Genomic DNA, 25,558 nt, shown 5'->3' with positions numbered 1-25,558 from the left:
TTCAGGCCAGAGGCACTAAGTGATGGAGATGGGATTCACTCAGGTCTGACTTGCAAAGACAATACTTTGTTAACTTTTTAGAGTGGAAAATTGTGCAACTAAAACTGATTTATATTGAGACAAAATCACACACACACACACACACACCCCCTCTAATATAATAACCCCACTGAAGGAAAAACAGTACCACTGCCAGCAAATGCATTTTATTCTCATTTTAATGAGATTTTCAACAGCTGCCACTTTGTATAGCAAATTTTTTAAAAAGTAACTTTTTTCCATTTTTGATATTTTTATGAAAATTATTTTCTTCAATTTTAAAGCTCTGCCCCTCCCACAAAGAAGTATTAACAATTACCATGTAATGTATACATAGGAAAAAAAGGAACAGAAACAGCTTTTAAACACCTGAGAAATAGGGAAAAGGTCCAAAGTCCAAGCCTGGGCCTGCTGGAGGTGCTGAGCTGCCCTGGCCTTGTCAGCACTTCACCATCCACACCAGCAGATGCACAGGTCATGCACAGACCGCTGGGATGTACCACAAAGTTCATTCCCTTTCTCCTCTTGACCGCTTCTGCTGGCTGTCCTCTTCTTAAATCGATCCAACAAAGGCAGCACGATCTTAACACATGTTCAGCTTTGTAATGGAAATAACATTAAATTCAGAGATTCCTCTGTCTAGCTGAGGAGATAAAAATATCCAACACAGTATTGATGGTTTCATTTCTTTCCACTCAAACACATGCTCATTAACTTGTTAATTATCAGATGCTTCAGAAGCCTGACAATAGACGGCATGAAATTTTCATACAAAAAATAAGTTGCAAAATTATAAAAATTTCTGCAGTAGTTCAGGCTCCTCATGGAGCTTCTGATGACAGAGCTGGTTCTGATAAGCAGTTCCTTTGACAGGCACAGCAGCTCCCCCATGAATCCTATGTTCTCAGGGTTCCATTTAGACCCCAAGAGGTTGAAATCCAAGTTTAGTAAGACTCCCTGCTGACAAAATGTGGTATATCCATCACTGGAATATTATTTAGCAATAAAGAACAAACTAGTAACATAAAATACATGTCATGGATTAACCTCAAAAATACACTAAATGAAGTAAGCCAGATACAAGAGACCAGATTGTATGATTCCACTGAGATTATGTCCAGAAAAGGCAAATTTATAGTAGTAGATTAGTGGTTGCCTAGCTAGGCAAGTACCATGGGTGCCATGTAAACAGACATGAAGGATCTTACTGAGGGGGATGAAAAGGCTCTGAAACAGAATTGCATGTCTGTGCCACTCAGGAAAGTTACTAAAATCACTGACTTGTACACTTGAAATGGGCGAACTTTATGATAATATGCCTCAATAAAGGTGTTAGGAAAAAAAGTCCCTGTCTTGGAAACCACCCATCAAGCATTAAACATTTCCAAAGGCCCACAATCAACAAGAGAGATTCTTAATTAGTGTTGAGTTACAGAGTGAAAATATTTTCCACAGCCTAGAATGTTCCCTTACTATTTACAATATTAAAAGGGAGCCAGTAAGAAGGTAGGGCTGGGAAAGAAAGCTCAGCAGACCTCACAAATGAGACTCCTGATAACAAAACATAAAGAGCGTCTTTCTTGAAAGATGGTGCATCTGTTCCTTTGTAGATTTCTCTTCTGTCCCCTGGGGGTAGGGTGATAAAGCTGTGACACCCTGTAGAGATCAGTGTAGTTAGCTGTCTCACTGTATGACACCCCCTGTCCCCCGGCAAAATCTGGGCTGTGGATCACTATGGAGGACTGGGCAGTGAGACCAGGTAGAGCTAGTGTGGTAAAGATCCTGACTGCCAATGCAGGAGACTTAAGAGGCTTGGGTCCGATCCTAGGCTGGGAAGATCCCCTGGAGGAGGACATGGCAACCCACTCCAGTATTCTTGCCTGGTAAATCATGGACAGAGGAGCCTGGTGAGCTATAGTCCATAGGGACTGCAAAGAGTCGGACACGACTGAGGCGACTTAGCATGTACACACGAATAGTGTGAACTCAGGACGCAGTGAGCCATGTACAGAGGCCGCGTAGGAAACCTGAATATGTCCCTGGGTCAGCCTCCTATTCCCCTGTCCTTTGTCACTAGTGGCAGCTTCAAGATGGGAGAAATAGAAGATTAAAAACAGAGGGGAAAAAAAACCTTACTAAATTGTGACTAATCAAGCCTGTGGATGAAATGTGCAAGGCAGCAGAGCAGTGACCGCAGAGAGTAGTACACTGTCTACCACAGGGGGACGAGGAACCAACATCTGTGTGGGCAGTGAGAGGGGAAACGATCCACATGGTTCACATGGGTGACTGTGGGCAAAGGCAGGAGGAAACCAACATTGCTGATGCTCAACAGATCTCAGCCAGTCCTCCTGCTCTCTCCACCCACTTCCCAATGAATGAGCTCTGCATCTACCCCAGAAGAGAGTGGCCAGGGATATACAGCCTTTCCCAGTTGCTCTCCAAATCCTGGTCAAAACTGTCAGGTCTCTGGCTGAGCTCATACATCAACATAATCCAAATCAAACAACACTATTAAAGGTAATGCCAGGACCCCTAGCGAAGAACACTTGCGCCCTCCCATCTCGGCAGTGTGGCGTCCTGGGCTCCTGTGTTTATATACTGGCTCTGCAGATGCCAGGACCCCTAGCAAAGAACACTTGCCCCCTCCCACCTCGGTAGTGTGGCGTCCTGGGCTCCCGTGTTTACATGCCGGCTCTGCAGCAGCGCTAATGCAGAAGTTTCCTTTGGTTATTTCTTCACACAACTTTCCTCCCTGACATACATGGATTTACACTCTGAGGTCAAAGTGTTTGACTGACCTTACTTCCCAGCATCTGCAAACACAAGACAGAACTTTGCCATTATAGTAATACACAATTTGAAAAATGCTGATTACCTCTAAAAACACTTTAAAGTCATAATTAGCATTGTAACTTTAATAAAAGAGACCCCAGCTGTTTTGACTTTGGAAACTAAAAGGGCTGCAAAGGTCCAGCCTTTTCTTTACAATTTTTTGGGGTTTGACCTTATGTGATACCCTAAAGTCAACTGCCGCAGTCAGAAACTGGCCCAAAGACCCAAAGCTGCAGGTGCTCAGACCTAGACTGTATCCATCAAATTCTCAGTTGCAGTTCAAAGGGCTGGAGAAACTAAAAGGCATTTCTTTTTTCTCCTTGAAGAGCAAGAGATAAAATACTTTTCATTTTGGAGGTGAAGAGTCCAATAACCACAAAATCAATCACTAATAAAATAACACTGGGACCAGTCAGAATTACCAATTGTTAAAAATACATGTTCTGTTTCTATACTTAAACTTCCAGTTGCCAATAAAAACAAAACAAAAACTAAAAGAGTAGTGACTTAAATTCAACATCATAATCATCACTTAAAATAATACCAGCCTTATCCTGAAAAGGTAAAGGTATCTAGTCTGGCTTGCATCCATAACCTCCCCTAAGAGGCAAAGTCTGAGTCCAGCCTTTCTTCACTGAAGACCCAGTAAGACCCACATGCATTTCCTGCTAAGGAGCTGGCAAACTGACTACAGCTGGACCTGTGGTCTGGGTGACAATCATGCTCCCACCTCACAACATAAACAGATGGAGAAAAGTTAGAATGCAAGAGGAACCATTAGAAGCACAAACATACACATTAAAAAGGAGGTCACATGCTAGCCACTTCCTGATCCTGGGGTCAGCAAACTGCGTCTCAATAGGACTGGAAAGGCCAGTCCTCAGGTTCCACTGCTTATCTGGCAGGAAGCTTTCTTAGTCCTGACCAAATATGCCTTCTGAAACCACACCGACATCCAAGACGAAACCCCACAGCAGGAGGGGAAGCAAGCCACTGGGACCACACCTAACAGTTAGCCTATCCTGCTGTCAGAAGGGCACGCCTGCGTCAGGGTGAGGGAACGGCTCGATGCAGATCCCTGAAGGACTTCCCAGACCAGGGGCCACATGAGAAAATCTGCGGTCCTCTTTGTGATGGAGACACCATGGTCTAGAAAATGGCTCCTTCTGCAATCCCAACACACTTTCACCAGCCTTTAGAATTCTGAGCTTGGACAAGTTAATGCAGACGGAAGGAGGAACAGCAGTCCTGGAAGAAAGAGACCTCTGTTTCTACACTTCCAAGGTCCTCGCCTTATCAGAGGCAACAATTCCAGCTGAAAGCTGAAGCTGGAATTAAGACATTTCTTTATTTGTAGCCCTCCCTGATCACAAGTTAAAAGAGTTCCATTCTCTCAAGGTAGAGGCTTTGCAAATTCAGGAGCCCATCTGGCAATACGGGCTCATTATTTCAATCTGACATTAACCTGCGGCTGTTAGAAAAGTCAGCAAGGGACCTCATAAGAAAAAGGAGAAATTCTTAAGTTTTCCAGACCCTAGCCCTTTCCTTCCAACCTCTGTCCCATAAACACATACTGAATTTACAGACTTTATTCAAGTTCCATGATCTTTTCCTGACAGGCTTGTCATATAAGACAGTGGCGGTCATACAGAGGGGCCACTGTTCTCCTCAGGCCCCTGCCAGTCCTCGCCCATCCTGGGAGAACGGCCAGGACCAGAACGCTCTTTTTCAGACCTGACTCTGCCACCAACCTCTCCAGCACACAAAGGCATCTCCTGGTGCCCAGCTTAGTTCCTTATGAGTATCAACAACAACAACCAAAACATCTGTGACCTGTGGGCAGGAAAAGAATATACCCAGAAAGTTCAACCTAGAAAATGCAAAAAGCTGGGTGTGTGGCAACAGCAAAATTTTATAACTGCTGAAACTGTCCCGGTGCATCACACAGTCACAGGGTCAAGCGGGACTCACTCTCCTAGGCTTTTCTGGAGTCCTTTTGCATAATTCTGTAAGGTGGGGAGACGCATCAAACTGAACAGAGCTTCTTGCTAGCGTTCTGAAAAATACATGGGCTTATAAAAGTACACAAACCTTTCTAAGGAAAGTAAGATACAGGTGGACCAAGTCTTCACAGGGCCAGGAAAGAACTGTCAAAATAAATTTAAGACGATAACTATCAGGATTCAAGGATGATCTCTCCAGACTGAAGCTGATGGCCAGCACTGCATGCCTCTCACACACCTTTGGTAACAGTCTCTTCTTAAAAACAGAATAGGGTTTGGGGCAGAAAGGAGACAGGGGATTAGACACCATGAGAGTCGAGGTGGCAAATCCACCCTAGAGCTCTTTTACCTTGTAAATAATGAGTCTGATGGTAGCTGTAAACAGAGGCTTAAGAGTAGGTCAACAGTAAATCAATGACTCAAGTGACACCACCATCCCAGTCCTCTCCTTCTATACTTTCATTAACCATCAAAAGGTGGTTGATGAAAGCTGGTTTATCAACCATCTAAAGTACTGGTAAACCAGTACTTTTAAGCCTGTGTTGTCTTGAACGGGGTTCAGGCAAGGAGACATGGGTTCAGCAGGCCAGTGGTAATCCCAGCACATTGCAGGAAACCCCCAGGGGTCGGGGAGCTGTGTACTCTGGTTTACAACACCTGCTTCTTCCAACTGTCCCTCTTCCCATCCAGCTCAACAGACTGAATATGTAGTGCTCCAGGTGTTCACTGCCCTTGGTAAGTAGACAGCAGGGTGGGTAGGGCATCTTTAAACACCCAGATTTTCTTGGTCAGCTTATTCTTTTAAACACACAGCAGAACACTCCTGATGAGGGCATGGGGAAAGATTGCAATTTCCCTAAATCGAAAAGCTAATAAAAACAATAGGAAATTGCTTCAAATGAAAGTCAGTAGAACAAAAGAGAAATACTCAGAGGCTTGTAGAGAAAGACCGAGCGCATCAGTTTCTCTGCTCACAGTGCCAAGTTAAACCGCTGTTCCCTTCCCCGCTGTGCACCCCCTGCCCATCCCCCCCTCAGCTCCGCCTTCCTGTGCAGCGCTGTCCCCAGAGGCGGGACACACGAGTCCTCAGAGCTTCCCGTCAGCTCAGTACTTCACTCCTGGTATAAATTCCTTGGCATCCGGGTTCAGGTTACTTTTGCTCTGAAATAAGAACCAAGAGATAATAAATCCCAAGGCAAGCTGCACTTTAGCACTTTAAAATTTATTTTCTCCTTGCTTCTGTTATTACCAGTACCTTCCTCTCAGCCCAAAGGAGAGAAACACACAGAATTCCTTGCAACTTAGGCTGTTATTACTGGACTGTTCTCAGTGGCTCCTGATGGACTCAGCCCCCTGATAACCTCATTTTCTCCTCCCTGCTTTAGACTCCTGTTCCCTTCATGATGCTTTCATTAGAGGCTTGTTAACTTGGACTCAAAAAATAATTTTTCAGTTCACAAGTACCTTAACTCAATGAAAATCAAAGTACTCCATCAAACTAGACTGGTTACCACAATCCCTATATTATTTTTGTCTATCCTCTCTTTGGTTAGCTACTCTCTTGAATCACAGGATCTTGATCTAAAACCTCAGCAAACTGCCAGGCAAAATCATTCAGACATGAATTGTGCAAGAACAATGTCACTTATGGAATTCTGACATTAAGTAAACATGGAAGGCAGGGAATTCATTTATCTGGTCTTCTAATTATAAGTGGAAAACAGTCTGTTAAAGTATATTCCTTCCAAAATGAACCAGCAGTTTTTATAAGAGAATCATTCAAAACTATAAATACAGATTTAAGGGACAGTAAAAGAAAAGGACAACAGCAAATGATAATTTGAAACCAAACCTCTTCCATGTTCAAATTTTTATCCTTAATCCCAATTCTGTTTTGAAAATCCTGCTGGAGAAAACGAAAGTTTGTGATGCCGTAGCAATCACACTTCCACAGTGCTTTCAGAGGTGCAATGCGTCTTCAGTGCACCCCCTTGTTAATGCCCAGTGATGAGGGAAGAAACAGTGACTCAGAGGGCGCCAAAGCTTGCCCGAGGTTGTTGGGCCAAAAAGAGAGACTGTGACTCCAAATCCTATATTCTTTTCACTATGTCACATGTGGAACTACGTATGCTCTTACCAAAATATCTTCAGAATCATGACCATCACTGACCGACAGTCCATTCAACTGTTGTTGCAACTGTCCCATGGCCTGAGGCAGGTCTCGAGATGGAATAAACCAGTCTTGGTCTTCCTCGTCCAACATCTCCTGAAAGCAGCGGTCCAGGAATTCTTGCTCCTGCAGCTCCTCCTCCACCTGGCAAGCAAAGGGGAAGAGCTCAGACTTAACTGGCCCAGTGGGACTCACACTTTCTAGCTTTTTTTCTACCTCTTTCTTTCAGAGGTTATTACTTTGCAACTAAGAATGATCTTGTATGAGATCTACTAAGAATTATGATGCTTCTAATGAAAGGCTAGAAAAAAATATAACTTTTAGTATTTTCAATCAAATTCCATAAAAAATAAGACTGAGGAAATAATCAAAATAGCAGAAATTCCAGGTCTTCACAGATCTAATACGTGACACAGATATTTTTCACTCATATAGCACTTAACAGAAAATCATTTTAAAGCTTGACATTTTTTTTCAATCTTATTGAGAGGCAGTTCTTAAATTTCCCATTTTACAAGTATGAAAAGGGTCCAGGAACTATGTAACTAGACTACTACCTGGACAATGGAGATTAAACCAAAACCAACTCCCAGCTTCTGGTCCACATTTATAGTAATAAGGCCCCTTTGGGAGAAAAATACTTTCAGAACCTTAGAAAGATATAAAGAACACTTTCTGGCATACCAGTAGAAAATTCTTTCAAAACAAGAAGAAATAATACGAATGTTTAAACAACTTGCATATTTCTGAAAAAGAGTGTCTTAAATCTAAAGCAATATATAGTAAGGATATTTTATACTTCTTTGCAGACCTGTTAACTCTTGGTAAAGAGTATGCTTCACTCTGGAGACTAGTGTGATTTTAACAGGCCTCCCGCTTCATGTTTGGCCATCCCCTTCCTGCAGGCTGCCTGGTGACTGATTCACATTTTCATATGCCACCACCAGAGGGCTGGTCAAGCAAAAATAATCACCCAAACTAGCTAATATAGTTGAATCCAAAGGAAAAGTCACCTGTAGCAAGACTTCCAGGTATCCTACAGTTGCCAAATGCCCGGGAGTGGCAGAGCAACATGATATGATGGAGGGCATCAAGTTGTTGCAGAGTCACCTGTCTACCTGAAGTGCTTACCTGGGGCTGTTAAAACCACAGAGATATAAGACAACTGATTACTGCCGGATCTTTGTGGAAGCAGTCTAGCCTTCCCCCACCAAATACACTCTCTACCTCAGACTTGCATTCTGCCAGTCCCTGAGTTCCTACTTGGGGCATGCCAGGCTGGTCTGTCTGCACACAGCTACTGTTTCCCAGAAGCCTACACCAGAACACCATGGCATTAGATCCTCTTTTAATTAGCATGATAGAAAAATTTCAATATCATCCTCCAAGGTTATCTTCAGTTTGGTCTCTTAGCAACTGAAGTTGCTTTTTGGTCAGCCCTGACCAGGCTTCTACGTATTTTCAAGTTATTCTAAAGCCAATGAACACATTTCTCTTTTGACAGACTGATGGTAAAATATAGCTGCTGAACTACATGTATCATTAGCCTTTCACTTCTTTACCTGTCTGTTGAAATCCTCTTCATTCTCCATCCACATGTACTCTGCAAATGGGTTTTCCTTCTCATCATGTCCATTTAACACCTGGTCCTCTTTGGATTTTATACTGGGTGATGTATTCGCCACACTGGATCCATTCATTATGACAGAACCTATACAGGAGCAAAAGAAAGGATAAAATGATACAAGGATCAAGGAAATGAAAAGATTCTTCCAGATGCTTCTGATGTTCTAAATCAAAGTTGTCAACTACAGATAAACAGAAAATGCTAGTCTGTAACTAGTTACCTATACCGATGTACAATTCTTTAAGAGTTAAAAGAAAAAACATCTCAGCTTAGTTAGCCTTTCTAGGCAAGTGGGATGGGTGCTGGGTGGGAGGGGACCTTTTCAAGATAAATTTCTGTAAGTTCTAGAACCTAACCAAGATCATAGCTTCCCTAACATTTAAATAGGTAGAAAAAATACATTCTTAATAAACATTGTAAACAGCTGCCCCTTATTCTGATTTTTTTCTTTTGTTTTCTTTAAAATTTTTTTTTTTTTTTTTGCTTGTGCTGGGTCTTAGCTGTGGCATGCAGGATCTTTAGTTTCAGCATGTGAACTCTTAGTTGCAGTATGTGAGATCTAGTTCCTTGACCAGGGATTGAACTCGGGCCCCCTCCACTGGAAGCACAGAATCTTCGCCACTGGACTACCAGGGAAGTCCCTATTCTGATTCTTATTAAGCTCTGTTTTTCTTTAAAACCTATTTCAAAAAATAATAACATGTTTATGGAGTTGGTGATGGATGGGGAGGCCTGGCGTGCTGTGATTCATGGGGTCGCAAAGAGTTGGACATGACTGAGCGACTGAACTGATCACACTGGAAAGCAAAAAGGAAAAAAGTAAGGTCATCAGCTGTCTAACTATACAGAGCTAAAAATGATTCACAGTGTGGTGGATATAAGCTTGCTGACTTCCCCTATGTACATACAGACACATATACACACACCCATTCCCCAAGCACCCATTCTTATAGTAACAGCATGATGCTCCATCATTTGCTCTTTCTCACTTCCATATTAATAGAGACATTCTGTCAGTTGGTGTGTTTCCAATGTTTCTGTATTATAAAGGTGGGATGAACTTCTTGTGTTCATTTCCTCTAATGATTTTCTTAAGATGATTCCTAAAAATAGACTGCCATATAGGAAAGAATGCTTGTTTTTTTTAAGGCTCGTGATTTATTGCCAAGCTACCGTAAGAGTTTAAATTCCCACTGGTATTATGTAAGTGCCTGTTTCTCTGCACTCATGAGTATTCTTTTGGCTTCCAAATTCATTTTGGTACGCTTGCTATCATCTGGAATGTATTTATTTTCAGTTCTTTATTTAAAATTTAACCAGTCTTCAAAAACAGTTGTAGGACTTTCCTGGTGGTCCAGTGGTTAAGAATCTGCCAGCCACTGCCGGGGACACAAGCATGACCGCTGGTTCAGGAAGATCCCGCAGGCTATGGACCAACTAAGCCCTCGCACCACAACTCCTCAGCCCAAGCGCCTAGAGCGCGTGCTCTGCAACAAGATACGCTACTGCAACGAGAGGCCCTTGTGCCGCAACGAAGAGTAGCCCCCAATCGCTGCAACCAGTGAGAGCCTGGCACAGCAAGGAAGACCCAGCACAGCCAAGAATAAATAAATAAAAACTTAAAAAAGCAAAACAAAACACTGTAGTCTTTACTCTCTATAGTACCTCCCCTAAGCACTTGTAGGTGATGAGCATGGTGTTAATACTGCTTAACTATTCTGTTTCATATGTATAATTTTTCTAGATTCTCAACTCCTGAAACACAAGATGAAAGTTTTTATATTTTGTAACCTTCCTCAATATCAGGAACTCCATAAATACCCATAGATCATCGTGCTTAGGCAATTTTCCCTTTCTAGCCTGTCTCCTTTCAATCTCAGCTCAGTCCTCTACCCAGCGCTCCCGGCGGCATCTTTAAGTTTTAATACATTATTTTCTCACTTATTTCTGCCTTGGTAACATTCACGAAAAAGTTCCTCTCTGCTTCTGGGTACAGTAAAAGTTACTGCAGTTTTTTCAATTTTCAAACCTGTTATAAACATTAGAAAATATAATCTTAAAAGACAAAGTACAATAGTGAAGAGTATTAAGAATAAGGGCTTCTCTGGTGGCTCAGTGTTAAAGAATCCGCCTGCCAACGCAGGGGACACTTCCATCCCTGGTCTGGGAAGATCCAACATGCTGTGGAGTAACTAAGCCCGTACGCCTCAACTATTGAGCCTGTGGTCCAGAGCCTGGGAACCACAACTACTGAGCTCACACACAACTACTTAAGCCCATGTGCCCTAGAGCCCATGTGCCACAACAAGAGAAGAAGGAATAAGAAGCCCGAGCACCACAACCAGATAGTAGCCCCTGCTCACCCCAACTAGAGAAAAGGCCAGTGCGAAGCAACGAAGACCCAGCAAATAAAACTGTATTAAAAAAGATGGAGAAATAATTCATCGATAGTTCAAAGAGAATTTAAGACAGAACCCATGTAATTCACTGTTGGTTTAATTAGGGCACCTAGTATGAAATATATCAGTTTAATATATTTTAGAGACAAAAGAAGTCAATGATTATTTCAAATACTGCTCCAGAATAATAATCCCATAAGGCTATAAAAGGGGAGAAACCAGTTTTTATTTTTACCACTTCCATTTTCAGCATAACAATGACAGAACCAAGTATGTTCTGAATGTCAGGGTAACTGAGTAAATAGGTATTCCTAATCAGAGACTCTTCACAGGTCTTGAACCCTGATGGACAGATTACACAGTACTTTCCAAAGATTCATTTGGCAGTTGCTCACTATTCTCATAGCTCAGTTGGTAAAGAATCCGCCTGTAATGCAGGAGACCCCAGTTTGATCCCTGCGTCAGGAAGATCCCCTGGAGAAGGGACAGGCTACCCACTCCAGTATTCTTGGGCTTCCCTGGTGGCTCAGCTGGTAAAGAATCCACCTGCAATGCGGGAGACTGGGTTCAATCCCTGGATTGGGAAGATCCTCTGCAGAAGAGAAAGGCTACCCACTCCAGTATGCTGGCCTGGAGAATTCCATGGACTCATAAACAGTCGGACACGACTGAGTGACCTTCACTTCACTGTCAACACAGTGATTTCTCCCCACATTATGGAAGTCACCCACAGAGAATCAGAGCTCCATTTTCTAAAACATCTGCCTTTGCCACCAAAATAAATCCTGAGTGCCCATTACCATGATGAGAAAAGGAAAGCAGAGTTAAGAAAGAACAGAATAATCCTAATTTAAGAGGAAGGCAGAGAACAGAGAACACATTGCAGGATATACCTGGTCATGAGAAAGGGAATGGAAAATTACCACAAATTCAACATGGGGATATTACCTAATTTAACACAAACACTTTAGAAAAGTCAAAAACACTGTGACCGGGACTGTCACTACTAGGAAAGCTGTTCCCTCCACAGCAGGTTATATAGTGTTGATTTGTATTTTATACCATTCCACCTTTTCCAAACAGTTGGGAAGTTCGGTTTCTCTAAACAGTAGCAATCCAAGAGCGTAATTTGTATAGGGCTTAACAATTTATAAAGAAATTTCATATCTATGCTCTAACTAAAGGTACATATTCTGTCCAACCTCACTTAAAAAAAAACACCCAGACAGTGCTAGAGACCACAGAAGGCCCTGGTTCAGCGGTCAGGCACGCTGGGTTGCTGGGTCAGCTCAGTAACAACACTGGCTTGTGGGCCCCTTGTGTGACAGTGACAGCTGGTGCTGAACGTGCCTCCTGACGTTAGTAATGGGGTGAGCGTGGGGCGGTTTTGCTGAAGAATGGTAAATCCTAGGTTTCGAACGTCATCTTCCCACCATCAAGTCCTCAGATCAGACAGCCGTTTCAGTCGACCGCTTGCACTTCATGCGATTCTGAGGTGGGGGCACCCAGCTGGGCTGCTCCCAGATTCCTGACCACAGGACTGTGACAGTAAATGTTTATTGTTTTAGCCTGCTAAACTTTGGGGTAAGTCCTTATATAATAATAAATAAATAACACAGGTATTCAGTAAACACAGACATCTAGCTCTGCCATATAAACCACCAGTTGCCACTCGTCTATTAAGAAGACAAACGTGCAGTCTGAAGTAGGTCATCGTTTGAGGAGTTCTTCAAGAACTAGACCTCAGTAGCACATAAAGGAGTTGATGTCTGGTCTGTATCTAAACTGCATTAAGAAATCTAAGAACTATTTGAAACTCATTCCCTGCCTCCATCTCACTTTCCCTCTTAAATATGTGGCAAACATGCTGAAAATGGAAAATAATGATTGACATTTGGCTGAAGATGGTAGAGCATGTAGTCAAAACAGGAATGCTAAGCTCCTGCCAAGCATATGATTTAGCACTTTACCTTGGTCAAGAGTTTGTGTTTAAGATATTTGGCTTGAAATAGAGGTCTTGGTTCCCAACCACAAAGAACTTCAAGACTTTTAATATACCTAGGATATTTCCAGAATACTTACTTCATCAGTTCAACACTTTGAAAAGCCACAACTTTCAGATCCAACAATTTCTCCAATCCAAAAATTGGCTATTTTTTTTTGAACCTAGATGAGATTTTTTTTTCAGAAGCTAAAACTAGATTATGCCCAGGATAACAACTTGACTGTCAAGAATACTTGGAACTATTGACTCAATTATTGGGAAAAAGTCTACTAAGTAATTTATATTAAAACTAGTCTCTACTATTATATTTCCTACAGTTTTGTTAAGTTCATTTCGTCTGGTTGTTGTTGTTCCGTCGTTAGGTCATGTCCGACTCTTTGCGACCCCATAGACTGCAGCATGCCTGTCTCCTCTGTCCTCCACTATCTCCTGGAGTTTGTTCAAATTCATGTCCACTGAATCAGTGATGCTATCTAACCACATCACCCTCTGCTGCCCCCTTCTCCTCCTCCTTCAATCTTTCCCAGCATCAGGGGCTTTTCCAATGAGTCAGCTCTTTACATCAGGTGGCCAAAGTATTGGAGCTTCAGCTTCAGCATCAATCCTTCCAATGATTATTCAGGGTTGATTTCTTTTAGGATTCACTGTTTGATCCCCTTGCAGTCCAAGGGACTCTAAAAAGCCTTCTCCAGTACCACAATTGAGTCTGGCGAATACCATTTAAAAAATTAAACACTGTGGGTTAACAGTTTTACATTTTATTTTACTTCAAACACATTGCCACTAGATTCAGGCTTTGGTCTTTCCCAATTACACCTTAATAACTCAGGTAATTAGATGCACTCGCTCACTAGTTTCTGTGTGTCTACCCTCAGCCCTGTGCTTGGCAGCTATTTTCACAAGGTACACAGTTGTTTCCCTCATGGTATTCACATTCTCTCAGGAGAGAGATAAGCAAATAGTTAAGAGTGATTAGTATTAAATTAAAAGGAGAGGCAGTAGGGACTACTAGAAGACAGGAAGGCCCAATCTAGTTCAGGAGTGGGGTGTGGCTAGGGAGGGCTTCCCTGAACAAGCAACATTTAGACTGATTCCTGAAAAATTTGTTAGCTAGCAGGAGGGATGAGAGGGAAAACCATGTACAAAGACTCAGAGGCACAGGAAGGGAACTTTCAAAAACTATAAGAAGGTACATACACATATAGTTGAAGAGTCAAAGGAGAACCAGTTGGAGAATGGCCAAGGAAGAGAGATGAGGCTGTGGAAGCAGATGGACCTGATCATCTAGGACATCAGAGGCTACATGGAGAATTTTGGATATCATCCTAAAAGCAATGAAAGCCACTGAAAGCGGTTCTCAGCAGCACAGTGACATTCATATTTTGAAGTCACTCAGGCTGCCATATGGAAAATGGATTGGAGAGACAGAGAGAGGATAATGGGAGACCAGTAAGGCAGCTAAAGCACTAATCCGGACGAAAAACAAAAGGTAGCTGCTTAAACTAGGACAATGGCAGTAAGAAGAGAGTAGATAGATTCCAAAACTATTTTAGGTGTTTCTGGGGAGGAACTGGATGTGGGGAGACAAGGTGAGGCAGATATCAAGGATAACTTTGGCACAAGCACCTGGGTGAGCGGTAATGTCACTCACTGAGCTAAGCAACTCTACGGGAAGGGCAGATTTTTCTAGGGTGGGGATGGGGATTCGAGGCATAAAGGGTGATGAGTTCTATTTTGGACACATTAAATGTGTAATGCCTCTGAAACATTCAAATGGTGACATAAATAGGTTGTTTGTATGCATCAGTAGGAGAGGTATGACTAAATATAGAAATTTGGAATAGACGTCTACATACATGGTAACAGAAGTCATGGGCCTAGAATATTGCCTAGGGAGAAAGGGCAAAGTCAGATAAGACAAGGAGATAGAAAAGGAGACTGAGAAGGAAACTAGAAGAGTGTGCCATCACAGAAATCAAGGGAAGACAGAACCCTTCCCTTATAGTGAGCTGAAAGGTAGCCCCCCCAAAAATATGCTCAGATTCTAATCCCGAGAATCTGTGAAGACTACATTATTTAGAATAGGGGTCTTTGTAGATGTAACTAAATTAAGAACCTTGAGATAAGTAGATCATCCTGCATTACCCCAGGAGGCCCTAAATCCAATGGTAAGTGTCTTGTAAGAGAGAAGCAGGAGATCTGACACGGAGAAAAGGAGGCAATGTGACTGGGGAGGGAGAGACGGGAGTGATGGGGCCACGAGGCGAGGAATGCCTGCAGGCACCACAAGCTGAACAGGCAAAGAACAGATCCTCCCCTCTTCTCCCCTGCAGTCTCCAGAGAGAGAGAGTCCAACCTGATTTTTTATTTCTTGACTTTTTGACTTCTAGCTTCCAGATGGCAAGAAAAAAATTCATGTTGTTTTAAGCCTCTAGTTTGTGGTACTCTGCCACGTTAGACACAGGGGACTGATATACCCAGTAAGGCAGGTATGTTGAAGGCTAAAGTAAAAAGTGAAAGTTGCTCAGTGAAAGTGAAAGTCACTCAGTCGTGTCTAACTCTTTGTGACCCTGTGGACTATACACAGTCCATGGAATTGTCCAGGCCAGAATACTGGAGTGGGTAGCCATTCCCTTCTCCAGGCGATCTTCCCAACCCAGGGATCGAACCCAGTTCTCCCGCATTGCAGGGGGATTCTTTACCAGCTGAGCCACCAGGGACGCAAGGTCAAAAGGAAGGCTGAGAAGTGTCTACAGAATTTAGGACCATGGAGATCTCTTATGACCATGATGAAAGCAGGATCCTTAAAGAGAAATGAGGGAGAAAGCAAAATGGATGAGATATGAATTGCAGCTGACAGGAAGTAATCAAAACTCTTTCAAGGGGCCAGGTGCCAAGGAAAGGAAGAGGAATGAACAGGAACTAGAGGGATGAAAGGTCCCTAGAAACTATTTTTAAAGACTGGAGAGTCCAGACCATGTTTAAATGTTCATAGAAAGAGTCTAGTGGAGAGGGAGAGGCTAGAAATAAAGGAGAAAGAAGGAAATCTGATAGTACAGGCTAGGGGAAGGTAGGAAGAGATACTTGTTTATTCTTTTGAATAGCTAATACATTCCGATGATTCAAAATCTAAATGCCTGGGATTCTTAATTAGTAACAGATACTTAATTATAGTAAAACAGAATTACTAATTAAGAACGGATGATGAGCATAAAGTCAGAGCAAGGGAAGCACATTGGGAGAGACATTTAATCCATTACAAAGCCTTACTCCATGAAACATTCTAACTCCATGGCAGATTTTCACTTCCCTGGTGGCAGGAATATAAGTCTCCCTGTCCCAACAGCTGCTGGATAAACCTACCAAACTCTAACTCTAGAACTTGCCTTTTGTTTTCTCTTCTAATTTTTCTAATATGTGTGTGTGTACATATAACATATACACACATTTTAAAGCTACATAAGCACTATAGAAAGTAATTTTATAAATTTTAAATACATACTGTAAACCAAAAACAATGCAGGAGGCTGCAAATAAGAAATGAGTTTATTTGGGATCTTAGGAATTGAATTCAGGAAACACAGATTTTGGTAACCCCAAAAGAGGGGAAACAGAGATTTTATTTTCTTGGGCTCCAAAATCACTGCAGGTGGTGACTGCAGCCATGAAATTAAAAGACGCTTGCTTCTTGGAAGAAAAGCTATGACCAACCTAGATAGCATATTAAAAAGCAGAGACATTACTTTGCCAACAAAGGTCCGTCTACTCAAAGCTATGGTTTTTCCAGTAGTGATGTATGGATGTGAGAGTCGGACTCTAAAGAAAGCTGAGTGCTGAAGAACTGATGCTTTTGAACTGTGGTGTTGGAGAAGACTCTTGAGAGTCTCTTGGACTTCAGGGAGATTAAACCAGTCAATCCTAAAGGAAATAAACCCTGAATGTTCATTGGAAGGACTGATGCTGAAGCTGAAACTGCAATAGTTTGGCCACCTGATGTGAAGAACTGACTCATCTGAAAAGACCTTGATGCTGGGGAAGATTGAAGACAGGAGGAGATGGGGATGACAGAGGATGAGATGGTTGGATGCCATCACCGACCCGATGGACATGAATTTGAGCAAGCTCTGGGGAGTTGGTGATAGACAGGGAAGACTGGCGTGCTGCAGTCCATGGGGTCACAAAGAGGCGGACACGACTAAGCAACTGAACTGAACTGAAAAAGAGTACTCCAAGGGAAACAAAGAGTCATAAAGACAAAAGGACATAAGATTGTTAGAAGTTGCCTGACGAGTGGGGCAGAGAACATATTTGAATACATAATAGTTGAAAACTTGCCTAACCTGTAAAAGGAAACAGACAGCCAGGTCCAGGAAACACAGAGTCCCAAGCAGGATCAATTCAAAAAGGGCCACACCAAGACACACTGTAATTAAAATGGCAAAAATTAAAGATGAAGATAAAATATTAAAAGCAGCAGGGAAAAGCAATGAGTTACATACACGGTAACACCCATAACGCTGTCAGCTGAATTTTCAGCAGAAATTCTAAAGGCCAGAAGGGACTGGTACAATATAATTAAAGAGATAAAAGGGAGAACTCTGTGGGAGAAGGTGAGGGTGGGATGTTGCGAAAGAACAGCATGTATATTATCTATGGTGAAACAGGTCACCAGCCCAGGTGGGATGCATGAGACAAGTGCTCGGGCCTGGTGCACTGGGAAGACCCAGAGGAATCGGGTGGAGAGGGAGGTGGGAGGGGGGATCGGGATGGGGAATACGTGTAAATCTATTGCTGATTCATGTCAATGTATGATAAAACCCACTGAAAAAAATAAATAAATAAATAAAATTTAAAAAAAAAAAATAAAGAGATAAAAGGGAAAAACCCACAACCAAGAATACTCCACCTGGCAAGGCTTTCATTCAGATTTGATGGAGAGATTAAAACTTTTTTCAAATATATTTATTTTTGGTTGCATTGGGTTTTCATCATTGAACGTGGGCCTTCTTTAGTTGTGGCAAGCAGGGGCTACTCTTTGTTGCAGTGCATGGGGTTTCTCATTGTGGTGCATGTGTGCTAAGTCACTTCAGTTGTGTCTGACTCTTTTGGGATGCTATGGACTGTAGCCCTGCCAGGCTCCTCTGTACAAGCGATTCTCCAGGCAAGAATACTGGAGTGTGTTGCCATTTCCTCCTCCAGGGGATCTTCCCAACTCAGGGATTGAACCCGCATCTCTGAAGTCTCTTGCACTGGCCGGTGAGCTTTTTTTTTTTTTTTTCCTTAATACCACTAGCACCAGCTGGGAAGCCCTCTCATTGCTGTTGTGGACCACAGGCTCTATGCACACAAGCTTCAGCAGTTGCAGTATAGGGGCTCAGTAAATGTGGCTCACGGGCCCCAGAGCACAGGCTCAACAGTTGTGGCACATGGGCTTCGCTGCTCTGTGGCATGTGGAATCTTCCTGGACCAGAGATCAAACCATGGTCCCCTGCAATGATAGGGAGATTCCTATGCAGCATACCACCAAGGAAGTCCTCAAAAGTTTTAAAAGAAGCAAACGCTAAAAGATTTCAGCTCTACCAAACCAGCTTTACAAGAAATGTTCAAGGGACTTCTCTAAGCAAAAAAGAAATGGTCACAACTAGAAGCCTGAAAACTACGAAAGAAAAAAGCTCACTGGTAAAGTCTACATTAAAGGTAGTAAATTTAACTACATACAAAGTTAGTAGGAAGGTTAAAGGATAAAACTAGTAAAATCATCTATATCTTCAATTAAAGGAGTCACAAAACAAAATGGTAAAATATGATGACAAAAATAGTAATCATGAGAAGAAGGGAGTAAAAATGCAGAGTTGTTAATATGCGCTTGAAATTAAGAGATCGGCAACTTAAAATAAATAAACATATTGCTATAAGTAAACCTCACTGTAACCATGAACCCAAAATCTATAATAGATACACACAAAAAAAGAGAAAAAATTCAAATGCAACACTAAAACAGTCATTAAATCACAAGTGAAAGTAAAAGTTGCTCAGTTGTCTCCAACTCTTTGTGACCCCATGGACTATATACAGTCCACGGAATTCTCCAGGCCAGAATACTGGAGTGGGTAGCCTTTCCCTTGTCCAGGGAATCTTCCCAACCCAGGGATCAAACCCAGGTCTTCAGCACTGCAGGCGGATTCTTTACCAGCTGAGCCACCAGGGAAGCCCACACAAGAGAAGAGAACAAAAGCAAAATAAAAGAACAAATAGGAAATACAAATACAAAAATAAAATGGCAATAAATACATATCTGCCAATAATTACTTTAAGTGTAAAGAGACTAAAGACTCCAATCAAAAGACAAAGATAAAGTGTCTGCCCACAATGCCAGAGACCTGGGTTCGATCCGTGGGTCGGGAAGATCCCCTGGAGAAGGAACTGGCAACCCACTCCAGTATTCTTGCCTGGAGAATCCCATGGACGGAGGAGCTTGGTGGGCTACAGTCCACAGGGTCGCAAAGAGTTGGACACGATTAAGTGACTTCACTTCACTTCTTCACTTCATACATAAATATATAGGTTTCCCTGATAGCTCAGTTGGTAAAGAATCCATCTGCAATGCAGGAAACCCAGTTTGGATTCCTGGGTCGGGAAGATCTTCTGGAGTAGGGCTGGCTACCCACTCCAGTATTCTTGGGCTTCCCTTGTGGCTCAGATGGTAAAGAATCTGCCTGCAATGTGGGAGACCCGGGTTATACATGAGGGCTTCCCTGGTGGCTCAGACGGTAATGGGCGTGCCTGCAATGGGCAAGACCCAGGTTTGATCTCTAGGTTGGGAAGATCCCCTGAAGAAAGAAATGGCAACCCACTCTAGTACTCTTGCCTGAAAAATCCCATGGACAGAGGAGCCTAGTAGGCTACAGTCCATGGGGTCGCAAAGAACCAGACATGACTGAGTGACTTCATTTTCACACGTATATATACTGCCTACAAGAGATTCACTTCATACCTAAAGCACATACAGACTGAAAGTAAAGGGATGGAACAACGTACTCCATGCAAATGGAAATCAAAAGAAAGCCAGGATAACAATACCTATACTGACAAAATAGAATTTAAAACAAAGACGGTTACAAGAGACAAAGAAGGATATTACATAATGATTAAAGGATTAATCCAAAAGGAAACTGTAACAACTGTAAATGTATATGCACCCAACATAGGAGGATGTACACATATACAAAGCAAATATTAACATAACATAAATACAGACATAAAGGGAGAAATCAACAGTAATGAAATAATTGTAGAAGACTTTACCACCTCACTTACATCCATGAACAGATCACCCAGAGAGTAAATCAATAAGGAAACACTAGCCTTAAATGAGACATTAGATCAGATGGACTTAACAGATATATATAGAACATTCCATCCAAAAGCAGTAGAATACATTCTTTTCAAATACAGAGGCAGCATTCTCCAGGATACATCACAGCTAAGCCTTAGTAAAATTAAGAAAATTGAAATCCTATCAAGCATTTTTTCAACCAGAATGCTATGTGACCAAAAAATTAACTATAAGAAAAGCACTGCAAAAATATAAACATGTAGAGGATAAACAATATGCTACTAAACAACCAATGGATCACTTAAGAAATCAAAGAAGAGATAAAAAAATACCTGGAGACAAATAAAAACAAAAACACATTGATCCAAAATCTATGGGATGCAGCCTGAGCAGGTAAGTTTACGATGATATAAGCCAATTTCAGAAAATAAAACAAATCTAAAATAAACAACCTAAACTTACACTAAACAAACTAGAAAAAGAAGAACAAAGCCCAAAGTTAGTAGAAGGAAAGACATCATAAAGAATAGAGTAGAAATAAATGAAATAGAGGCTGAGAAAAGAGAAAAGGTGAATGAAACTAAGAATTGGTTTTTTGAAAAGACAAATAAATAAAATTGATAAACCATTTGCCAGACACAATAAGAAAAAAAGAGGGCCCAAATAAATGAAATCAGAAATGAAGTTATTAACAACAACATGGAAATATAAAGGATCATAAGAGATTAATATAAGCAACTATATGCAAATAAAATGGTCCAACTAAAAGAAAAGGACAAATTCCTAGAGAGATACAATATCCCAGATTGAACAGGAAGAAATGAAAAATATAAACAGATTAATAAACAGTACCGAAATTAAATCAGTAACTACAACAATGCCCAAGTAACAAAGTGTAGAACCACATGGCTTCATAGGTGAATTCTATCAAACACCTGGAGAAGAGTTAACACCACTCTTTCTCAAACCATTCCAAAAATTTGCAGAGTAAGAAATGCTTCCAAACTCATTCTATCAACCAGCATCACCCTGATACCTAAACTCAACAAAGATACAACAAAATAATAAAATTATATGCCAGTATCATGATAAACATAGAGGCAAAAATCCTCAATAAAATATTAGCAAACTGAATCCAACAATGCTTTAAAGGGATGCTTCCCTGATGACTCAGTGGGATAAGAATCTGCCTGCGATGTGGGAGACACAAGAGATGTGGGTTCAATCCCTGGGTGTGGAAGATCCCCTGGAGAAGAAAATGGCAACCCACTCCAGTATTCTTGCCTGAAAAACCCCATGGACAGAGGAGCATGGTAGGCTACTCTCCAAAGGGTTGCAAAGAGTCAGACACAACTAAGTGACTAAGCATGCATGTAAACACACCAAGATCAAGTGGGACTTATCCCAAGGATACAAGGGTTGTTCCATATCTGCAAATCAATCAATGTGGCACACCACATTAATAAACTGAAGAATAAAAATCACTGGTAAGAATTGTGCTTGACTCTGACACAAACAGGAAAATATTTGGTCCAGTAAGTAGATAGACTATTACTGTTATTTTAGGGTAAGGGTTCCATAAGTATCCTGAGTTTCCAGCAGGTGTTCTGGATGACTTCATCAGGTCAAAAGGTCCGATTCCACTCAGGTTGAGATGTCACTTCACTAATGGGCCTCTCAAGAACAACAACAATAACAACAAAACAAACTAATGGACTCCAAGCTCCATTTTAAAGAGCTCTCTTACCAAAACAGACTCGACTTTGATTTTCCCTTCACCATGTAGGACGTTATATTTTGCACTAATTTATCTGGCTCCTTGTTTACAAAGTTTTACTAAGTACATAAACCCATCAACTTTTCTCCATCATCTGGTGGAAGATGAAGGTGTAAAGGAGACAAATGAGTGGTTCAACTTTTTTGAGGTGGGGAGGGTAGGGAGGACACGTAACGTATATATACAGAGATTTTAAAACAAATTTTAGGTAAATCTTGAATTAGAATGACCTTGTCCCCTCTATTTCCATTTCATTTGTTCTCAAAGAAGCTGCATGGCCTATAACAGGAAACAAATAAGTAATCACACTGCTAGGCTCTCCTATACTGATCTCAATACACAAATGCTCCATCAGTTGTCTTTCACTGGATGCAAGAAAAGAACTTGCCAAGAGAATGTTAATATGCTTGCTAAGCAATATAATTTGTTGGGCCTGAGCCAAGGCCAGACATTTGTATATATCCATATATGTATTTTTTATTGGTAAATATTCATTTATTTATTTTTGGCTGCATTGAATCTTAGCTGTGGCATGTGGGATCTTAGCTCCCTCACCAGGGATCAAACCTGTGTCCCCAGATTTGAAAGGCAGCTTCTTAACCATTGGCCCACCAGGGAAGTCCCCCAACATTGCATTTTTGTGTGCATGTGATCCTGATATACAGAAAGGCTAAAGGCTAAGACCAATTCCTCTAAGACAGTGGCAAACACTATGTGGAATAGAACAAATCTCAATTTCCCTAATTCTTACACATCAGCAGTTCTCAAATTGGTGTTTTACAAAACATCAACCTTGTGAATGCTCTTTGCAAAAAAATTTTTTAATTAAAAAAAACTCATGGTTTCCAGTGGTTACCACTCCACACTTCCACTGTGGGGGACACAGGTTTAATCCCTGTTTGGGGAACTGTGATCCTGCATGCTGCAAGGTGAAGCCAAAAAACAAATTAATGGCCAAGTATAATAAATTCTTTGATCTGAGAAGTCTTAACTACCAAGTATTTCACTAATTAATTAATTGCCTTATTTACTTATCTGATTATTACATTTTAAATCTAACTAACAACTCACAAACCTTTATAAACAATGCCTAGGATGTTCTGTGATATTACAATTATTCTACTGGAAATGTACAGAACAGACAGCAAATATTCTCTATACAGCATTTAAAGCCACTTCCAAAGGCAGAATCAACACTTGATTACAGTCAATATAGCACGTTCTGCTTCCCCAGGTGAAGACCAACAATTGTCTGTCCTCCCAAAATAACATCAAGCAGTGGTTGGGGACTTTGACATCTCCATATACAGTATTAAATGCTACTAAATACAAGGTATTAAGTGCTACTAAATACAAGGTATTAAATGCTACTAACAGGGAAGATATTGCAAACTGAAGTCTTTAACAGATAACATTAACCAAAATATTCCTATAGGCAAATTATTATATATGAAATGTGTAACTTTTCTGAATAACAAAGGCTTCTAAATGTCTTAGACTGATATGATGACAGTTCACCTTGCTTTTAAAATGTATTCAGCTCAGTTCAGTCTCTCAGTCGTGTCCGACTCTGCGACCCCATGAATCATAGCACGCCAGGCCTCCTTGTCCATCACCAACTCCCAGAGTTTACTCAAACCCATGTCCATCAAGTCAGTGATGCCATCTAACCATCTCATCCTCTGTCGTCCCCTTCTCCTCCTGCCCCCAATCCCTCCCAGCATCAGGGTCTTTTCCAATGAGTCAACTCTTTGCATGAGGTGGCCAAAGGATTGGAGTTCCAGCTTCAGCATCAGTCCTTCCAATGAACACCCAGGACTGATTCCCTTTAGGATGGACTGGTTGGATCTACTTGCAGTCCACGGGACTCTCAAGAGTCTTCTCCGACACCACAGTTCAAAAGCATCAATTTTTCGGCACTCAGCTTTCTTCACAGTCCAACTCTCACATCCATACATGACCACTGGAAAAACCATAGCCTTGACCAGACAGACCTTTGTTGGCAAAGTAATGTCTCTGCTTTTTAATATGCTATCTAGGTTGGTCATAACTCAAATGTATAATAATATTAGAACTGTCACTATAGAAGCCTAAATACAATCTCTGCCTAAGGTCTCCCCCACCTCCATCCCTATTTTACAACTGATTACACATATACTCGATTGATAATTACTTGCTATTTATTTTGGGAATGGTCTGTTTATAACCTTGGAAGTTTCCTGAGGGCAAGAATCAAGTCTTTTACACTTTCTGTATGTGTGTTAGTCACTCAGTTGTGTCTGACTCTTTGTGACTCCATGGGGCCTACCAGGCCCCTCTGTCCATGGGATTCTCTAGGCAAGGATACTGCAGCAGGTTGCCATGATGTTCTCCAGGGGATCTTCCCAACCTAGGGATCGAACCTGGGTCTCCTGCATGGCAGACAGATTCTTTACCCTCTTGAGCCACCAGAGAAGCCCCTTTACACTTTCTAGCATGCTTTTATGTGCCCACCAAGTCTTTAATAAACAATCTGTTGACAAACTACCATTTCTAGAATGCTATATTCTAAATTTCACATCTTAGGAGGGATCTCCATGCTTTCAGGGGCCTGGACATGGGCTGAGTATTCTTCACTGAGTGTTAACAATTATTCCGCATAGCCAGTGAGTGACAGTATCACTCAGGAATCTGTTTTTACAGGTTAACTTACTCCTGAGGGGGGAAAAAACCTCCTAATTCTATTCTTTGAAAATATTTTACATGTTCTTGTTTACTATTTTAGCATTTAAAAACACCAGGTGGCTATAACATTCTCTTCACTAGCTGCAGAGTCTTACCAGAGAGGATTACCTAAACTGGAAGAAATCCATAACATGAATCTCAACAAATATCACCAAAAAGGACCACATACTCATTTTATTTGATACATTTCTAGAAAAAAAGAATTGTTTTCCACATCATAGCAGGGAAAAAGGAGCTAAGCAGTTGAAATGCACATGTAATCAGGTTAAGAAAACTGTATTCACTAGAAATCTTTTTAGGAAAGGTATCATTTAGGGTGGGAGAAACTCCTTTAAAATTAATTTGCTGTAGAAGGTGAGTCCTTGAGAGGCCAGAGTAAGAAAACTGTTTCATGGGAGAAAGTGAAAGACTTCCCTGGTTAGTGGGAACACAGTGCTGGAGTAAGGTAAAGATGAAAAAAATGAGTGGTACACTTCAGATAGTGAAAGGCCTCATACTGCATAATGTGGACTCTACCCGAAGACATTTAATTTTTTGTAAAACTACTAGGTCCATATAACGCTTAGGAGTTTGTGGGGGTTTTGGTGTGGAAATCATTGCTGAGGCAGGATTTGATGACTAAGAACAAGAATGGAACAGAAGC

At 41.4% G+C, this 25,558-nt stretch overlaps 1 protein-coding gene across 3 annotated transcripts in view; it reads right to left on the bottom strand.

The window, feature by feature from the left end:
• Positions 1–200: 200 nt before the first annotated feature.
• Positions 201–25,558, bottom strand: part of PAIP2B (poly(A) binding protein interacting protein 2B) — a 40,456-nt gene continuing 15,098 nt past the window's right edge. The window contains exons 2-5 of one of the 3 annotated variants that reach the window (XR_006269382.1): positions 8,610–8,758; positions 7,015–7,191; positions 4,966–6,038; positions 201–637 (exon numbers count right to left, since the gene is read on the bottom strand). Coding sequence is in view for 2 of the 3 variants with exons in the window: in XM_043468235.1 (XP_043324170.1) it covers positions 5,982–6,038; positions 7,015–7,191; positions 8,610–8,747 (372 nt within the window). In the remaining variant the exon portion in view is untranslated. Of the gene's footprint in view, positions 6,039–7,014; positions 7,192–8,609; positions 8,759–17,418; positions 17,502–25,558 lie in introns of all 3 variants that reach the window. The other 2 variants (XM_043468235.1, XM_043468234.1) reach the window with 2 other exon arrangements.

Source organism: Cervus canadensis, chromosome 5 (genome assembly GCF_019320065.1).
Source record: "Cervus canadensis isolate Bull #8, Minnesota chromosome 5, ASM1932006v1, whole genome shotgun sequence".
Lineage (NCBI taxonomy): Eukaryota > Metazoa > Chordata > Mammalia > Artiodactyla > Cervidae > Cervus > Cervus canadensis.
The sequence above is the reverse complement of the archived record's forward strand: the minus strand, read 5'-3'. Positions and strand labels throughout refer to the sequence as shown.